Below are 16718 nucleotides of genomic sequence, written 5' to 3'. Positions count from 1 at the left end.
TTGTGTGGATATGTCTTGTGTGTGGGTTTGGTCAGGGGCAGGAGAATATATCTCATCATCTTGGGGGTTGGGGTGGTCTAATTCTTCTCCTTTACTTATGGAGAACCACTGCCACCGGGAGCTACCATTTAGGTTTGGCGAATGTCCTACTGTTGGGGCCGATAACAAGCAGCCTAGAGATAAAGTTCAACCACTAGGAATCCAGGTTCCAAACTACATTTTCTACCATTCTCAAACTCCACACCTTTGCTCTAAGCTATAACGTATTCCTATCCCTTGAGTAACATATTCCTATCCCTTGAGTACACCAATCTCTTCAACATTGTTCATGCCTATGACTGTACTGCCCTTCTGCCTGAAATTAACTTCTTCTACCTACCCACCTCAATGAATCCTTTTTAACTTTCAAAACTTTGACTATTGTTATAATTACTATTAAACCAGAGTGCTTATAGCAGAGGTGGTAAGAAGGGGTGAGATACTGGATATTTTTGAAAGTAGAACCTCCAGACTTGCAAATGGATTGGATGTGGGTGTGAGAGAAACAAGTGTCAAGGAAAATTCTTAAGGTCTGTCTGAGCAAGTGGAAGGATGGAGGTACTATTTACTGTGCTATTTATTTATTTACTGAGATGAGGAAGAGTACAATTTAGGGCAGAAAAATCAAGAGCTCAATTTTGGACATGTAAAGTTTTGACATTCTCATTAGACTTTCAAACAGAGATATCAAGTAGGCCAAAAGAGACACAAGTCTGGAGTCGGTGAATAGGTATCCATTTTGGAATTAGACTATATGGAAGTATTTAAACCATGAGACTGGGTAACTCAGGAAATGAGTTCAAACAGAAAAGAAGCCCAAGGACTAAACTTTGAAGCACTCTATGCTGTTTATTTATTTATTTTAATAGTGACCTTTTTTTGGCGGCACTGCATTGCTTGCAGGATCTTAGTTCCCTGACCAGGGACTCAATCTGGACCCACAGCAGTGAAAGCACAGAGTCCTAACCACTGGATCACCATGGAACTACCAAGGCACTCTATGTTGTTTAGATATGTTGCACAGATATGAAGAAAACCCAGCAAAGGAGATGAATGGTCCAAGAATGGGCAGAGTGCTTAACTATGTCAAATGGTACTGGGAGGTCAATTAAGATTTAGCAAAGTAGAATTCACTGGTGACCTCGACAAAAGTTGTTTGGGTGCGGGTGGAGGTGTGTATCCTCATCTGTCTTCAGAAAATGAAGACAGTGAGTACAGACAGCTCTTTTTCTTAAAAGTCTTATAGGGGGCTTCCCTGGTGGTGCAGTGGTTGAGAGTCCGCCTGCCGATGCAGGGGACACGGGTTCGTGCCCCAGTCCGGAAGGATCCCACGTGCCGCAGAGTGGCTGGGCCAGTGAGCCATGGCCGCTGGACCTGCGCGTCCGGAGCCTGTGCTCCGCGACAGGAGAGGCCGCGACAGTGAGAGGCCCGCGTACCGCCAAAAAAAGCAAAACGAAAAGTCTTAAAGGAAGCAAAAAAATGGGCTATAGGTGGACAAAAATATGAAGTAAAAAAAAAAAACTTTTTTTTTTTTAAAAGATGGGAATGAAACAATATACCTGTATGCTGATAAAACTAATCCAGCAGAGGGAGAAAAAAAGTGGTAATGTAGGAAAGAGACAAGAGAACTGCTAGAGTAACAGCCTTAAATGGGTACATATATGATGGGTGCACAAGTGATGATTAGCCTTTAGTGGGAGAGATGGATATCAGTCAAAGTAACAAGAAGGAAAGAAATGTGTATGAAGATAGTTAATACTGGTAAAATCCTTGGTACTTTAGTAAAAAGTCAAATAATGTAGGCTCCATTATCACTGTCATCATCGACATCTTCACCATCCCCACCATCATCATAATAATAATCCTCAAGTGGAAATTTCTCGGAAGCACTATGATTTGCAGTATCAGAACTCTGCAGGTATCAATCAGGTTTCGAGAACCAGATTTGGAAAAGAACTAAACAGGGCTGATGTAATCAGCATGACTAGGATTTGAATAAATTCAAAGACAAAAACACATTAGCTATCCTCTAGTTAGTGAGCAAAGTATTATCAAAACAGAGCTCAAATAAACAATTCTATACTACCATATTATGTCACTAGCTCCAAAACTCACAAAACAAACCCCTAAAATTGGTTTCAAATGCTGTTACACAAGCAATACAATTGGCTCACCTTGCCTTATTTTTTAAGCTAAGTGAAATAAGATCCAAAAGGTAAAACATAACTTAAAAAAAAAAAAATCAGATTCTTCTAATGAATCAGTTCTGCATCAACATGATTGGGGCAGAGGCTGATGTATAATATATGCACAATAAATATCAGCTGAATAAACCTGGCAGAATAGGACAATCTCAATATAGTGGGGAGTTAAACACTAAATTAGTAAAACACTTAGTCAACTATGGATCCCAGCAGAGCAGGCCTTCTGCCCTACCAAACAATCGTTTTTTTTTTTAATAATCTAATCCAACTTCTTACATAGGCAGGGACATTTAAAACATTTATTTTATTCTATTAAAAATGTGAGTCACTTTTGCATACCATTTATCAGGCAAGTTACTTAATGTCTCTGGAACTCTTATTCATGGAATGAGTTAGGTCTGTCTAGATCAGGAGGCCCAAATTCAGCTTAATACCATTTATTTTGTAAATAAAGTATTATGGGAAGACACCCACAAACAACACTTTATCTACTCTCTATGGCTGGTTTCCCACTACTATGGCAGAGCTGAATGGTTTGGGTTAAAGGTGGGTGTGGGGATGGGATCCTAGTTCTGCAAAGCCTGAGATATTTACTATATATGGTCCTTTATAGAAAAAGTTTGCTGACTCTTATCCTATATCAGTGGTTCTCCTAACACCAGTCTATATAAAAGGTGCCAATGATATATGGCAAAATATATACAATAATAACCATGAAATACACACACAACTACAGGCTTGCCAACTTGAAATTTTTGGAAAGGACTGTTCCTTTTTTGAAATTATTTCAGTCTTACTCTTTTGTTCTTAAGACAGCCTTCCTATAGGAAATGATACAATAAGTAGCAGTTCGCTTTAAAAGTCTTATTGGCAAAATTTTAAATGTAATAGTCATGTATGTTTCTTCCTTTATTTTCCTTTACTTTATATTTCACTTGCCCAGGATACTGAAAGATCTGGGAACAACTGGTCTAGTCAATATTTAGATTTCATCTCATTGGCAAAACCCCAAGCACAAACATCACGCAAATAAGTTCCTGAAAGGCAGGGAGAATACCTCAACATCTACATTCCACAGAATACTTAGCACAAATGTCTTACACATTGCAGGTCTTCCAAAACCTTGCAAAACTTTCAATTTTCCATAGAAACAAAGATAAATATAGTGGTTAAATATGCAGGCTGGCACATAAAAATCAATTTATCCCATAATATACCCATAATAATAATGTATTGCCGCTCTGCAAAAATACAATCAAACTGAATTTGAGGTGCCAAAAAAGTTTCCCACCTACACACACTACGGGGAACAATGACTCCCTCAGCTCTTACGAGCTGAACAAGGTGCCCAAGCCCCCATAGAGACTCAGGAAAAGAGTGGAAAGAAGATGACAGAAGGAAAGGGAAATGACATGACAGAGTGAGAAAAAAGGAGAGTATACTGGCTTGAAGTAAGAGAGAACGGGGCCATCTACCACTGTAAATTCTCAATCTTTTTTTCCTTCCTCAACATCACTGCCACCATCAACCACATCCCTTTGCTCCCAAAACTATGTTTTTCATCTTGGGCGATCACCCTCTAGGGTTGGCCTGGAAATAATTTCAGTCTCCATGAGGTATTTCTCATGTTAACAGGCATCAAAATATTTAAGAAACACTGACAAGAGAAAAACTGAAAAGCAACACTGAGCAAATACTATTCATTAGTTATTTTTCCTCAACACTATAGAAACACTGCAAAAATTATACAGAATTCTATGATCCTAGTTACTGAAATTCAATGTAGTTAAGAATATTTTTTGAGAACCACTGTTCAAGGTTTAAACCAAGTAGGGGAGTAAACTGTTAGTATGCAGGAGTGAAGTGCAAAGTTAAGGATGAAGAACTAAGAACTCTGGTGGTGGTGGGGGGAAGCCCACCCAACTCACAAACTCCAGCAGTAGAGCAAGAAGGAACAAGTCTTGGATTCATTCCTTGCCAGTTCAGATAAAGGAAGGTCCTCTGCCCTAGAAGAAAGGACTCCTGCTTTGGAAAACAGAAGTAGGATCCCATCCCCACACCCACCTTTAATCCAACCCAAGATCAGGACAGGAGAGATGAAGAGGAAAGGGGAGGCAACAGGATCAGAGGGAAATTTAAGAAATGGAAGTGAAAAGGTAAGAGAAGGGGAGATTCCAAGAAAAGGAAATAGAATGTTTATGGCTTCTACACCATAAGACCAAGGCAATATAGCTGGAGGACCTATAATTGATGGGAACGATTAGATTACAACTTTTGATTCTGATAAAAACATACTAACTAGTGACAGGCTTTAAAACTAAAACATACGCCCAAATAACAAAAAGAACCTAAACTTCTATCAGCAGAGAACTAGACTATGATTTATTCTTAAAATGGAATACTATGTAGCTTGAAATTCTATAGGCAATGAAATGGAAAGATGTCCATGAATATGTCGTGAGATGGGGAAAAAAACCAGGAAGTTTTAGAACATTAAAAATAGTATGTGCCCATTTGCATTAAAAATTATTTAAATATGAATAAAAAAATATGTTTCAATCTGTTAAATCATTATTGCTTTAGGGAGTAAGGAGGGACAAAAATTGGTTATTTCAACTTTTTATGTCCTACATTATTTGTATTTTTCATCAACTTGGTTACTTTCATAATTAAAAACTATCTTAAGATCGTCTTTCTAATCTTAAGGAAACTAGGAAAACAGTGTTTTAATCTAGGTGATGAACTACCTACTCAATGTCTACTGGATCTAGGTAAGAATTTCCTGGGGAAGAAAGAATATCTATCAAAAGGAACAGACATCAACAATATCTGAGATACAACTGCACCTCAATCTATTGCTTTTTTGTAAAAATAAATAAATATGGCTTATATATAATAGAAATAAATAAAACCAAAATGTTATAATACTGTATATACACATCATCAAAATATTTCTCTACTAGTAAACTCATCTATATTGTTTCCATATATACTGCAGCAGTAGTTTCAAGAGCAAGAAAGAGGGCTGGCACAGACTTATAATGATGATATTTTCTGAGTCAAAAAATCATTTATGTGATCCGTAAATAAACAGTAGACTAAAATTCAGTGAGAAACCTTTCAAAATAATTTTGTAAATTCTAAGATACAATTGCATTCCCTTTGCAACATGGATTTGAAAGAGAAATACTGTTAATTTCAGCATGTTTACTCTGACAGATAATCTCATCTTAAAGTTTTTCTACTCAATAAATTCTAGATAACAACAACAGCCAATTTTACACCTCAAAATAATTTTAATTGGATTTAAATTTTCAGAGCAAGCATCAATACAAAGGCACTAGACTTGTGTGAAAACTGTGCCTTAGCTAAGTTCAAGGGATGCACAAGTACCTCAACAGTACTGGCAATATTCTATGTTGAAGCTGGGTAATGTGCATATATTATTTTCCTTTTAAACATATGTGTAAACATGTATTGTTCTGAAAATATCAAGTATTTCTTAGTAAAAATACCACTTAATAAAAAAAACCCACTTAATACCACTTTAATAAAGTTAAATAAACATATATATTTGAGACATTTAATGAACTTTTAAAGTATATCATTTTGAAACAGCAGTTTCACAAGTAACAGAAAGGTTTTCCTTTTCTAAAAGAAGTAAAGCTAGTTAACACTTGGTTGCTTTGCCTATTTCACCTCAAAACCTAAAGGAAACCTTCTTGGGTTATTCTAATACCCATCAATTATTCTATAAAGGTTTTTAACTGAGCCACTAATCCCAATGTTAGGAAATAGTTAGTGGATACATGTTTATCTAGGGTGGGTTACCATCTTAAAAGAACAAGTTAAAATTTTAATATGTCCTTGCTGTAATGGAAAAGAGCAATGCTTACTGAATTTTTTTTTAAATAATTATTATTATTTTTTAAATAATTATTTTTTAATTAATTAACTGATTAATATTTTTGCTGGGTCTTCCCTGCTGCGCACGGGCTTTCTCTAGTTGCGGAGAGCAGGGGCTACTCTTCGTTTCAGTGCATGGGCTTCTCGTTGCGGTGGCTTCTTTGGTGCGGAGCATGGGCTCTAGGTGCGCGGGCTTCAGTAGTTGTGGCATGTGGACTCAGTGGTTGTGGCTTGCGGGCTCTAGAGTGCAGGCTCAGTACTTGTGGCGCACGGGAGTAGTTGCTGCAACACATGTGGGATCTTCCCGGACGAGGGCTTGAACCCATGTCCCCTGCATTGGCAGGCGGATTCTTAACACTGCACCACCAGGGGGGTCCCCTTACTGAATCTTAAAGTTTAACTGTTCTAGTATTTGCTGATTTTATCACTTATAATTCGCCTTCTAAGGGAAAAAAACAAGTGTGGTATGTAGTAGAAATTTACTGAATAAAATCAGTAATTTTCATTACTCCTTAGTTTAGTATCGGTTCACACACCAAGTATAAGCTTGGTGCTTGCTTCTCTACATTAAAAATACTTGTAATTTTTCAAGGCATTTCCATTTAACTAATCCTCAAAACCTCCCCATGACACAGATCTTACCAAAATTTTGCAGAAAAGGAATCACAGGTATACTGAGTTAAATTCAGTCATCCCATGTATATTCTCTAAGTGCCTACCAGTCACTGTTCTCTAGGTGCTAGGGATATAGCAGTAAACAAAACAAATAAAATTCCCTGCCTTCGTGGATATTACTTTCTAGTGAGAAAACATTAACAAATGTTTTGGTAAATGGTGGTAAATGCTTAGAAAAAAAGAAATCATGGAAGGGAGATAAGGTATATTTATGCATTCAGCAAAAATCCAGCAACAATCTAGGTAATCATGAGCCAGCAGCAGACATCAGACTCTTGAGACATGGGCTTTTTGCAACAGAATTACCAGCTCCTTCAGAAGGTGTCATTAACTAAATGCGTTTCTATAATATTCTTTCCTTGTAAGCTGCTCTAAAAAAAAAAAAAAGCTTTCAGGTCAGAACTGTTTGCAACATTTTATTTAAAAATCTTTCACACCACCAAACCTCACTACCTAAACTGACCTGCCAAACAACAAAATGGAATAAGCACAACAAACTAGCAGAAATTGCCTAATTTTTCATACTTACCATAAGCACTGGGGAAGTCCCCAGGTCCCGGTCCAGGATAAAAAGGACCTGGCCCTGGTGGTTGAACCGGATACTGCTGTGGGGGCCCAACATACGGAGGGCCACTATGACGGTACTGCAAGAGAGGGGTTACAGACATTTAGGAAGTAACATGAAGGTAGCTTACTATGGAAAAATAAAGGGGTGTGTGTGTGTGTGTGTGTGTGTGTGCGTGCGCATGTATGTGTGTATAAGAGAATCATTTAAAGGAGGTAAAGCCACTTTGTTAAACACGTTCAAAACACCTGCTTGCCATTAAGATGCAATGAGTAGATAAACAACAAGGATTTACTGTATAGCACAGGGAACTATATTCAGTATCTTGTAATAACCTATAATGGAAAAGAATTGGAAAAAATGAATATACATATGTATAACCAAATCACTTTGCTGCACACCTGAAACGAACACAATACTGTATATCAAATATACTTCAATTAAAAAAAAAAGATGTAATGAGGATGGAAAAAAAAGGTGCGCCTTAGGTAAAGCCATACAGCAAATCAGGGCACAGGCAGACATCAGCTCATTGTAAAATTATTTCAGGCTGATAGCTTTCAATGACACTGAATGGTATTACTGGAACAGGTAGTTATGGACTCTATTTTAGAGCAGCTGGTTGTGGGTAAGGGATTGGGAGAAAGCTAGGATATAAAAACAATTTCTCTACCATCTTAGAAAATTTTAAGAGATGAAGAAATATCTCCTTATGATATTATGAAAAATGACAAAATGGCTTAGACTTACATCCAACAGAAAAGTTCACACGTCACTAAAAACCAAAGTTACCAGCCACCCTCCCTGTTCCCTCTGATGAGAATCTGAGTTAATCCCCACTCTGCTGATGGACCACACGGATCTGAGAGATTACTTTACCTGTGGTATACAGTACTGAGGACCCTGGGGCACTGGGTACGGCATGGGCAGGTGGTTAACCATCATGATGTGCTGATTGGCCTGATACACTGCAGTGGGTGTCTGTGCACCAGGACGAATGGAAGGACTGCTGTTCGGGATGGTAGCTCTAGGAGGCTGTATTTGAGGCCTCTGGAAAAACTGAGGAGGGGAGAAAAAAAAATATATATATATATATTTTTTACAAAGGGCAGTATGTAAATTTTACTATCTTGAGCTTTCTCCTTTTTTCCACTTATAAAAGTCTTATCAACTTGAATTAGAAATACAACATACATAAAGAGAGACTTAATTGCCTATATCTGGGTTCACAAAAAGCATTCCACACGAGGCACAGCCACACCGATTCACGCTTTGATCAATGCTGTCACTCATTTGAAAACAGTAGGGCAGCCTCACTTTTAAAATGAAATCTCAGTTAATTTAAACTAAAAATTCCATACCATAAATTATTAGTTTTAAAATGTGTGGTAAAATATAACAAAAGGGACAGTTGGTATCTCTCTAAAAGTTGTTCTGTTGTATAAAAGCATTGCTTCTTTTATAAAGAGTAGATAGCTGCTCATTATCAACTTATTAAAAATTAAAGTAGTCCCGTAAAAAACTACCATTCAAGTCATTTATAAAGTATTTAGAATATCAATAAATCTTGCTGGACATAAAGATTTTCATCTCAGTTTATCAAGGTCAAATTAAACTAAAACCATCTGTAGGGTTGTCACACGCTAATTGTCACATGATACGAAAAGCCTTCATTTTGCAAATAGTGGCAATCTCATACTAAACTGAACCCAATTTTGCTTTCTCAAATAGTTTGCAATAAAAGTGGAAAATCTAGACGGGCTTGAGAATGGTCTGGAAGGAGCACATCTCAAATCTTTCAAATGGTAACCAGTACTTGTGGTTGTTTATGGTTTTCACTGCAGGCTTAAAAGCCTTGAAACAATATACCAATAGTAAATTCCCACCGTGAATGCGTGTATTCACCAGCAGACAATCAATCTCACTCTAATAATAATAATAAGAGAATAGAGAAATAAAGAGGCCATGCAGAACCAGTAGTTTGTTACCTGGATGGGTCTGAATCCTCCCTTCAATTATGAAGCAAGAAAGCAGCAGGAAACAGAAAGAAAGCCAATGGAAAAGCTTATAGATCAGTAGGAAGGGGTAGGACATAGCATGCAGCTCAACAAAAATATCTTTCTATTTAGTAATAATAGGAGAAGAAAGAAGATTAGAAAATCAGAATGACAATTCTCTACTTGAGAATTCAAGGGCACAAGAAACTGAAGAATCGAATGACATTTAATCAAAAGTAAATAAATCCAGTGGCAAAAATATTCTAATAGTAGCCAAAAGTATTAACAGCTTGAAAGGAAATGTATGCTTAGTGGACAAGTACCATTGGAACTACTGATTCCTACTCTTGGCTCTCCCCCATGATATGACTCAGCATTAGTTATTAAGCATCTCTACGATCTGCTCTCCATCTTCAATGGAGATGAGAGTTAACAGGAGAAGTGCCATTTGTTGCTTTTAAGTTTGCAAAAGTCCTAAGAAATACCTAAACCTTTCAACTTTTACCAGACTCCACATGACAGAAACTTGCTCTTTTCAGTTAACCAGGTATATAAGAGGCCACTTATAGCTTTAAAATGGGGAAATATAGTAATACTCTAAAAATGCTGTCTAGCTCCAAAGTCTCTTGAGTTGTCTCACAATTCCAGACATGAGTGTTGCTATTGGTCCAAATAACTGCAAGTTTGACCTTTGGGTCCACTCAGGTCTTATCATGTCCTACTCCTAAGCATGAAGCTACCCACAGGTGGTAGGAAGTAACGTGTCATCTTGTGCTGAATTGCAAGAATTGGGATCCAGTGCCCAAGGCTCATCCCCATTCAGCCCTCATACCCCAAGGGAAAGAAAGCCCTAAAGAGAATAAGTCACAGAAAAGCAACAGACAGTAAGGTATAGCAGGAGAATGAAGTGAATGGGGAAACCAGATGGGGGAAACTACAGAGAGTAGTTGGTGAAGATGAAAAGAAAATACAAGAGGCAAGGGTGATAACATAGGAACCTGGGCTGGGTCACAATGACAGCAATAGTCTTCAAGTTATCTCCACTGACACAGTTTTGGTGACAGGCACAAGAATTTCTGTCATTTGCAACCAGGAACACTGGACTAGTAAACTTTCCAGGCTAGACTTCACTTCTCCTAATTACATAGCAGACAGAATCTATTATTCATCAATGTGAGCTGTGAACACATTTCAGGAATGAACTTAACCATTTTTATAACTCGGTGTATATATCACAGGAGCCACAAAACTGTTACAGGACTCAAGGAAAGGAGGGTCATTCACCTGGCTCAACTTACTGAGCACTACTAGATGTGAGCCACAGTGGATAAAAGGATTAATTCTGTAAGAATCTTTTCCATGAACTCTAGAGGGCAGGCAAGACAAGGAGAGTACTGAACGGATACAGGTGATGATCCACTGTGGTTATATTACCAACAAATTTTGTCAGAGTACTTATTGCCTTAAGACACATGGTGTTACGGGGAGGTGAGGGGGAGAGAGAGAGAGGAAACTAGTCCATTAACTTATGCAGAACAAGAAAAATAGGCATGGGTAAAGTTTTCCCATAAATACTTCTCTCACCACTATTTTCCAACTGTTCTGCTGGAATTTTTAACCAGCCTGTCTAGAATAACTGAGATTACATTTTATTCAAGGAGATTTCTGAATAGGATAAGACTGTTTACTTAAGCTGCTCTGAAAGAGAAACAAACAAATGTTTCTAATGATACTCTTAATATCAACATACAGCCAAGCCAGTAAAACACAAAATTTGTGGTTATGTGGACATACCATATTTTTTTTTTTATAAACTAAGATTTCAGCTTTGAAGCTAAGTAGAAACTTGTATTAAACAGGAACACTAAATAACAACAATGAAGATTCATATAGTACTTTAAGCTACCAGGTACCACTCTAAGCACTTCACATATATCAATATATTAAGTTATCCTCACAACAAACCTCTAAGGCAGGTACTATTTTTAACACCACCATTAGATATATGGGGAAATTGAGGGACAGGGAGATTAAGTAACTTGCTAAAGGTCTGCCATGTGTAATTTAAACATATTCAGGTTCTGGGCCTGTACTTTTAACTGTTACACACTCTAACTCTCATGAAATGGAACACCCCTCATAATTTCAAACAAGTGACATCAGTCAGAAGAAATCTTTTCTTTTCAAAGGCTGAAGGGATGTGGCAGGACGTTTATCAAACTACACTGATGGGTAGCAGATCCCTCAATCGTAATTGATTTCTGGTAAGAAAACTCCATCAGTCACCTCATGAAATTCATGTTTATCATTCAGGAAAACAAATTTCTCCTACCTACAAGGTTCTAATTCTCTGTCTCCCTTAGAGTAACTGAAACTTGTTCATATGCTTTTTTATCCTTGGTACATTTAACAGGCCTACTTTTACTCAACTTCACTGCACTAAGATTTTTACTATGACAGGCTATTTGGAGCTTGTCTTTCCCTTTATAAAGTACACCATCTCTCTCTCTCTCTCTCTCTCTCTCTCACACACACACACACACACACACACACAAACACACACACACACACACGAGGTTCTAATATCTCCAGGACTAGAAAAGGTGTAACGGTTGGACATGCAAAGAAATAAAAAGAAATGGATTCTCTTTTTTGTACTCCCTCCTAACCATTCAATTGTAAATATAGAATTAGATTTAATAGTTGGTAGGCACGGCAGCAAACCACAGCTTATTGAAAAGAGTGTGTGGATGTGAACAGGCTTTCCCAAACTGCTTGCAATGCTTCTGAATCCTTTTTCCTCTCCACTGAGTACTGAAGAATCATTAAAGGAATCAAACTATCCTGTTTTGGAAGGACAGTACAGGCCATTTAGTCTAACCATATACCTAAAGTTTGAATCTCTTATATGACATGCCTTTGAGGTTATGAGACTTTAGCAACTCAGGACACAGTTCCATTTCATTGTTAAATGGAGTTCTGACACTGCAAGAGTCTCTCCTTCTACTGGCTCCAAATCTATCCCTCTGTATCATCTACCCTCTGGTCTGACATCTATCCCCCAAAAATCACATCAAAGTCAAATCCTTCCTCTCCAGGAGTGACAAACCTCTGAGTTATCTGAAGACTGCCATCACTGCCAACTTACACATCACCATTTTTTGTTCCAAGCCAATCACCACCCTCCACCCCCTCTCCCTCCAACCGAGATTTTTAAATTCCCTAACCAGCTAACTCTTTTTTCTCAATCTTCTCCCACTGTTCAAAGTTCTCAAAGTAGAGAGCCAAACCTAAATATCCAGGTCTGCCCAGACCATACCAGGCCCTCATTCAATAAATATCTGTTGCTAAGTAAAGAAACAATATATCTCTTTTATTCTGGCCAACTCTGTTTCCATTAATGAACAAGAATCACAGGATCACAGGAGCTCTTTTGTCAACCACATTTTACTACCAATTAGTACTGAGTTACAATCATCTAAAATTCTTTAATATTCTTTATATATAACCTGGCAGTAAGTCATGCTCTTCATTTCTGTGTGTACTCTTATAGTTGTGTTTTGAAGTTCATATAGGAATCTAGTGTTTTATTCCTTTGAAAATTTATCTGGCTAATTTCAACCCATCATTTCAGATTACACAGATTTTTTTTTTGGATTCTAAATATATCATGCAATATCAAAACTACATGACCATCGGCAAATTTGACAGGCATGGCATTAATCCAAGTCACTGATAAAAGATGCTGAAACGGGACAGGTAAGGAGAAAAGAACCTTGTACAACGTATCATCTCAAAACTGGATTTCAATCTGTTTAGTCTTTTATCTTGCAATGGTCCACTAGTATGCCAGGAAAACAGCAGAGGAAGATGACAGCCCTCATTTGAGGTGGTACTTTGGGTAGCTCCAAAGGGCTAGGATACATTTAAAACAGAGGGTGAATTTATAGGGTACTTAAGATTGCTGACCTTCACAGAAACACTCTAGAAGCAAGAAGGAAAAAGTTACCTCTTGGAAAATTCTTCTAAAGACGTAGTAATTATAGCTTTACCAAAGTTTCCTGGCCAATAACAATGGTAATAAATGCTTTATGAAGATGCTGTTAATTTTTTTTTTTTTTTTTTTTTTGGCCGTGCTGTGCAGCTTGCAGGATCTTAGTTCCCCAACCAGGGACTGAATCCAGGCCCTGGCAGTGAAAGCACCTAGTCCTAACCACTGGACCACCAGGGAATTACCCAGATGCTATTAATTAGACTATATCATTTTCTCATGACTTTGCTCTCTCGAATCATCAAAAGACAAAAATATCTCTAAAAAACTATATAATAACCAGAAATTCTTTGAAAAACACCTATTCATTTTCAATAACCAGGAAAAATCTTATTCAATCACATTAGTTCTTCCTATGTCAAAAACCACTGAGTACTTATTAATTTGCAAAGCAATAAAAACCATATGAAAAATATGTTTCTGAAATCCCTAGCTTTTTGCATATATAGTTCAACCTACTGGAGGGGTAAACAGTAAGAACCTCAATTAAGAACTTGTTAGGTTGGGACTTCCCTGGTGGCACAGTGGTTAAGAACCTGCCTGCCAATGCAGGGGACACGAGTTCGAGCCCTGGTCTGGGAAGATCCCACATGCCGCAGACCAACTAAGCCCGTGCGCCACAGCTACTGAAGCCCGCACTCCTAGAGCCTGTGCTCCGCAACAAGAGAAGCCACTGCAATGAGAAGCCCGCACACCGCAACAAAGAGTAGCTCCCGCTCGCCAAAACTAGAGAAAGCCCGCGCACAGCAGCTAGAGAAGACCCAACGCAGCCAAAAATAAATTAATTAATTTAAGAAAAATTTTTAGGTTAGTATCTTTTAAAAAAATTAAGTACTTAAGAAAAATGTTAGTGCTATGATTTTCTGACAAGTTAGAAAGGGACAAGTAGTAAAGAGTCCATATAATGGGATATCATTCAAGTATCAATCAGATATTCTGCTGACTTACAACAATTTATAATGAAGGTTATTCATGTAAGATTCTTTGTTTTCCTGCATGTAACACATATTATCACATAATTTAGTTTCACTAAGAATTAGGAAATGTAAGCCCTATAGCTGAACTGTCCAACAGGTAGCCACTAGCCACATTTAGTTACTTAAATTTAATTTAATTTAAAATTCAGTTCTTCAGCCACAATGCACAATTCAAGCACTCAATAGTTACATGTGGCTAGTAGCTACTACAGTGAACAGCACAGATACAGAAGAGCTTCTTCATCACAGAAAGTTCTATTAGACAGTGTTACCGTAGAGGATTATGTCAGATGGAGGAAGGAAACCCTTAAGGATTCTGGCAGGAAGAAGAAAGTGTTCTATCAGATCATAATGCAGAGTCTGGGAAACAAGCATCCTTGGAGAACACTTCATTCATAGGTAAAAATAGCTTGGGAAAGGGGAAAGGTAGGCTGTCTCACTGCTAAAGGAAACTGACACTTATCAAGGGCCTATTATGTGTCAGGCACTGTGACAGGCTGGTACTTTTATTCGCCACAATACCCTTAGGAAACATTGTTATTATAACACCTCAATATAACATCATTTGTAAGCATATTTTATCCATTTCACAGATAAGAAAGCTGAAGTCCAAGGTTAGTCTGCAGAAAAGGTTAGACTGAATCCCAGTTATGCCAACTCCCAACCTATATTTTTTTCACTGTCTCTGCTGCAATCCTACAACTCCTTGTGAGAAAGGCACCAGATAAAACTGCCCATCACTGGCCTACATCAAGCTCTGAAAAATACAAGAGTTCTGGTGATGAGACTGCATAGATGCTTGGCCAGATTTCCTATCCATTAAATGCCAGGTCCTGATATGCCAGGTCTGGCCCCAGAGGCAAACCCAAAGCGTTCATTTATTTTATTTTCCACATCTAAGAAAATGTCTAGAGCAATACAAATATTTCTCTACCAAGGACTAGGACTTCAAATGTAACAGCACAACTTGGAGAACAGAAACCTTCAGAGGTCATAATTGGAGGGAGGGGATAAACATAAGCCAGCTGTTTCTTTTTTTTAAATCTTTTTGCAAAAAGAACCAAACTACAATAGGAAAACATGCATAGTTTCAATGCCTGCCCCAGGTAACATACTCCTTGATGCCAAACACTGTTTTTTTAAGAAGCTTATTATTTGTTTAAGCTAAATCCAATTAATTCGAACATTATGTGAACTAAAATCACATATCAACATACTGCAAAATGTTTTTCTTCCACAAACACTTTAAAATACCAATTCCCTGGTTTTCCTCATAATGCAAAGACTATTCAGCCATAGTGTGTAACCAACGCTTGCTATTTCTTGTGAAATCCAAAAGTAAAATAAGGACAGGAACATAAGTAACTTTAAACCACAATTACACAAACTTCAATGACCAAAGACATGAAGTTAGTAACACAAGCCAGATCTACATTATACCAAGTCACTTGTTTTAATTCTGGGTGTACGTTCTGTTCTTTCAGTTTCTAATTACCTTGGGATTTTCAAATATCAGAATAAAAATAGTTGACATATTTCTAAAGCCAAGAGTGTTCTGCATATAAAATAACTTAGGACTACTTTCTTTTACCTTTGAAGAAAACTGTATTCTAAGCTAAAGCTCTCTTCAGATTATAAAATGCAAAAAGAATAGAACATCCTTATTAATCTAAAGAAACCCTGCAAAAGCCAAAAATTAATTGTACCAGGAAGATGATGTGGCTGACATAATACTAATTAGAACTTGATATCCCTGACTTGAGGGACTCAAAAAGAGCCCCGGTTGGCCACACATAAAGATCATCTAAATAAAAGCAGTTCCAAGAAACACACACATCCTATAGCAGTTTCTTGGTTGTATTAAACTAAAAACGTTTACCATCTAAAATCTTGTTATTTGTCTCATTTCAATTCTGATAACTTCATTTTACAAAGAAAAAATATATAGGTTCTAGATTACTAGATTATTAGTTTTCTTTTCCCAAGCAATTACCTTCAAATAGCTCATCTAAATAACTACTGATTTTTTTTTTTTTGGCATCGTTTTGCCAACTAAAAATTGGCACCTGTCATCTGCCTCTACAAGGATTAAATCACAAGCTGCTGCAGCCGCTGACCTTCAATACACACTGAAAGGAGTTCAGGGTGGAGATCAGGAATGAGGCCTCTGTGCTCTGGGGAAAAACTGGCAGAACAGGCCTTTAGATAGATATTTTCAGGAGAAGATTTTATGAGCCCAATACTTGCATCTCCTCATATCTAGAAAAGCACTAAAATCATTCATGGTGACGTCTGCTCCTCGTG

At 37.5% G+C, this 16718-nt stretch overlaps 1 protein-coding gene across 16 annotated transcripts in view; it reads right to left on the bottom strand.

The window, feature by feature from the left end:
- EIF4G3 (eukaryotic translation initiation factor 4 gamma 3) overlaps positions 1–16718 on the bottom strand; it is a 369011-nt gene that overhangs the window by 157990 nt on the left and 194303 nt on the right. For 15 of the 16 annotated variants that reach the window (XM_027109874.1, XM_027109876.1, XM_027109872.1 and 12 more), the window contains 2 exons: positions 8269–8448; positions 7354–7468 (listed from right to left, as the gene is read on the bottom strand). In XM_027109874.1, the coding sequence (XP_026965675.1) occupies positions 7354–7468; positions 8269–8448 (295 nt within the window). Of the gene's footprint in view, positions 1–7353; positions 7469–8268; positions 8449–16718 lie in introns of those variants that run through there. The other variant, XM_027109877.1, reaches the window with a different exon arrangement.

This window comes from Aethalodelphis obliquidens, unplaced genomic scaffold (genome assembly GCF_003676395.1).
Source record: "Aethalodelphis obliquidens isolate GAN/ISIS:26980383/991018 unplaced genomic scaffold, ASM367639v1 scaffold9, whole genome shotgun sequence".
NCBI classification, from domain to species: domain Eukaryota; kingdom Metazoa; phylum Chordata; class Mammalia; order Artiodactyla; family Delphinidae; genus Aethalodelphis; species Aethalodelphis obliquidens.
Note: the sequence above shows the minus strand (reverse complement) of the source record. Positions and strands in the feature narration are given on the sequence as shown.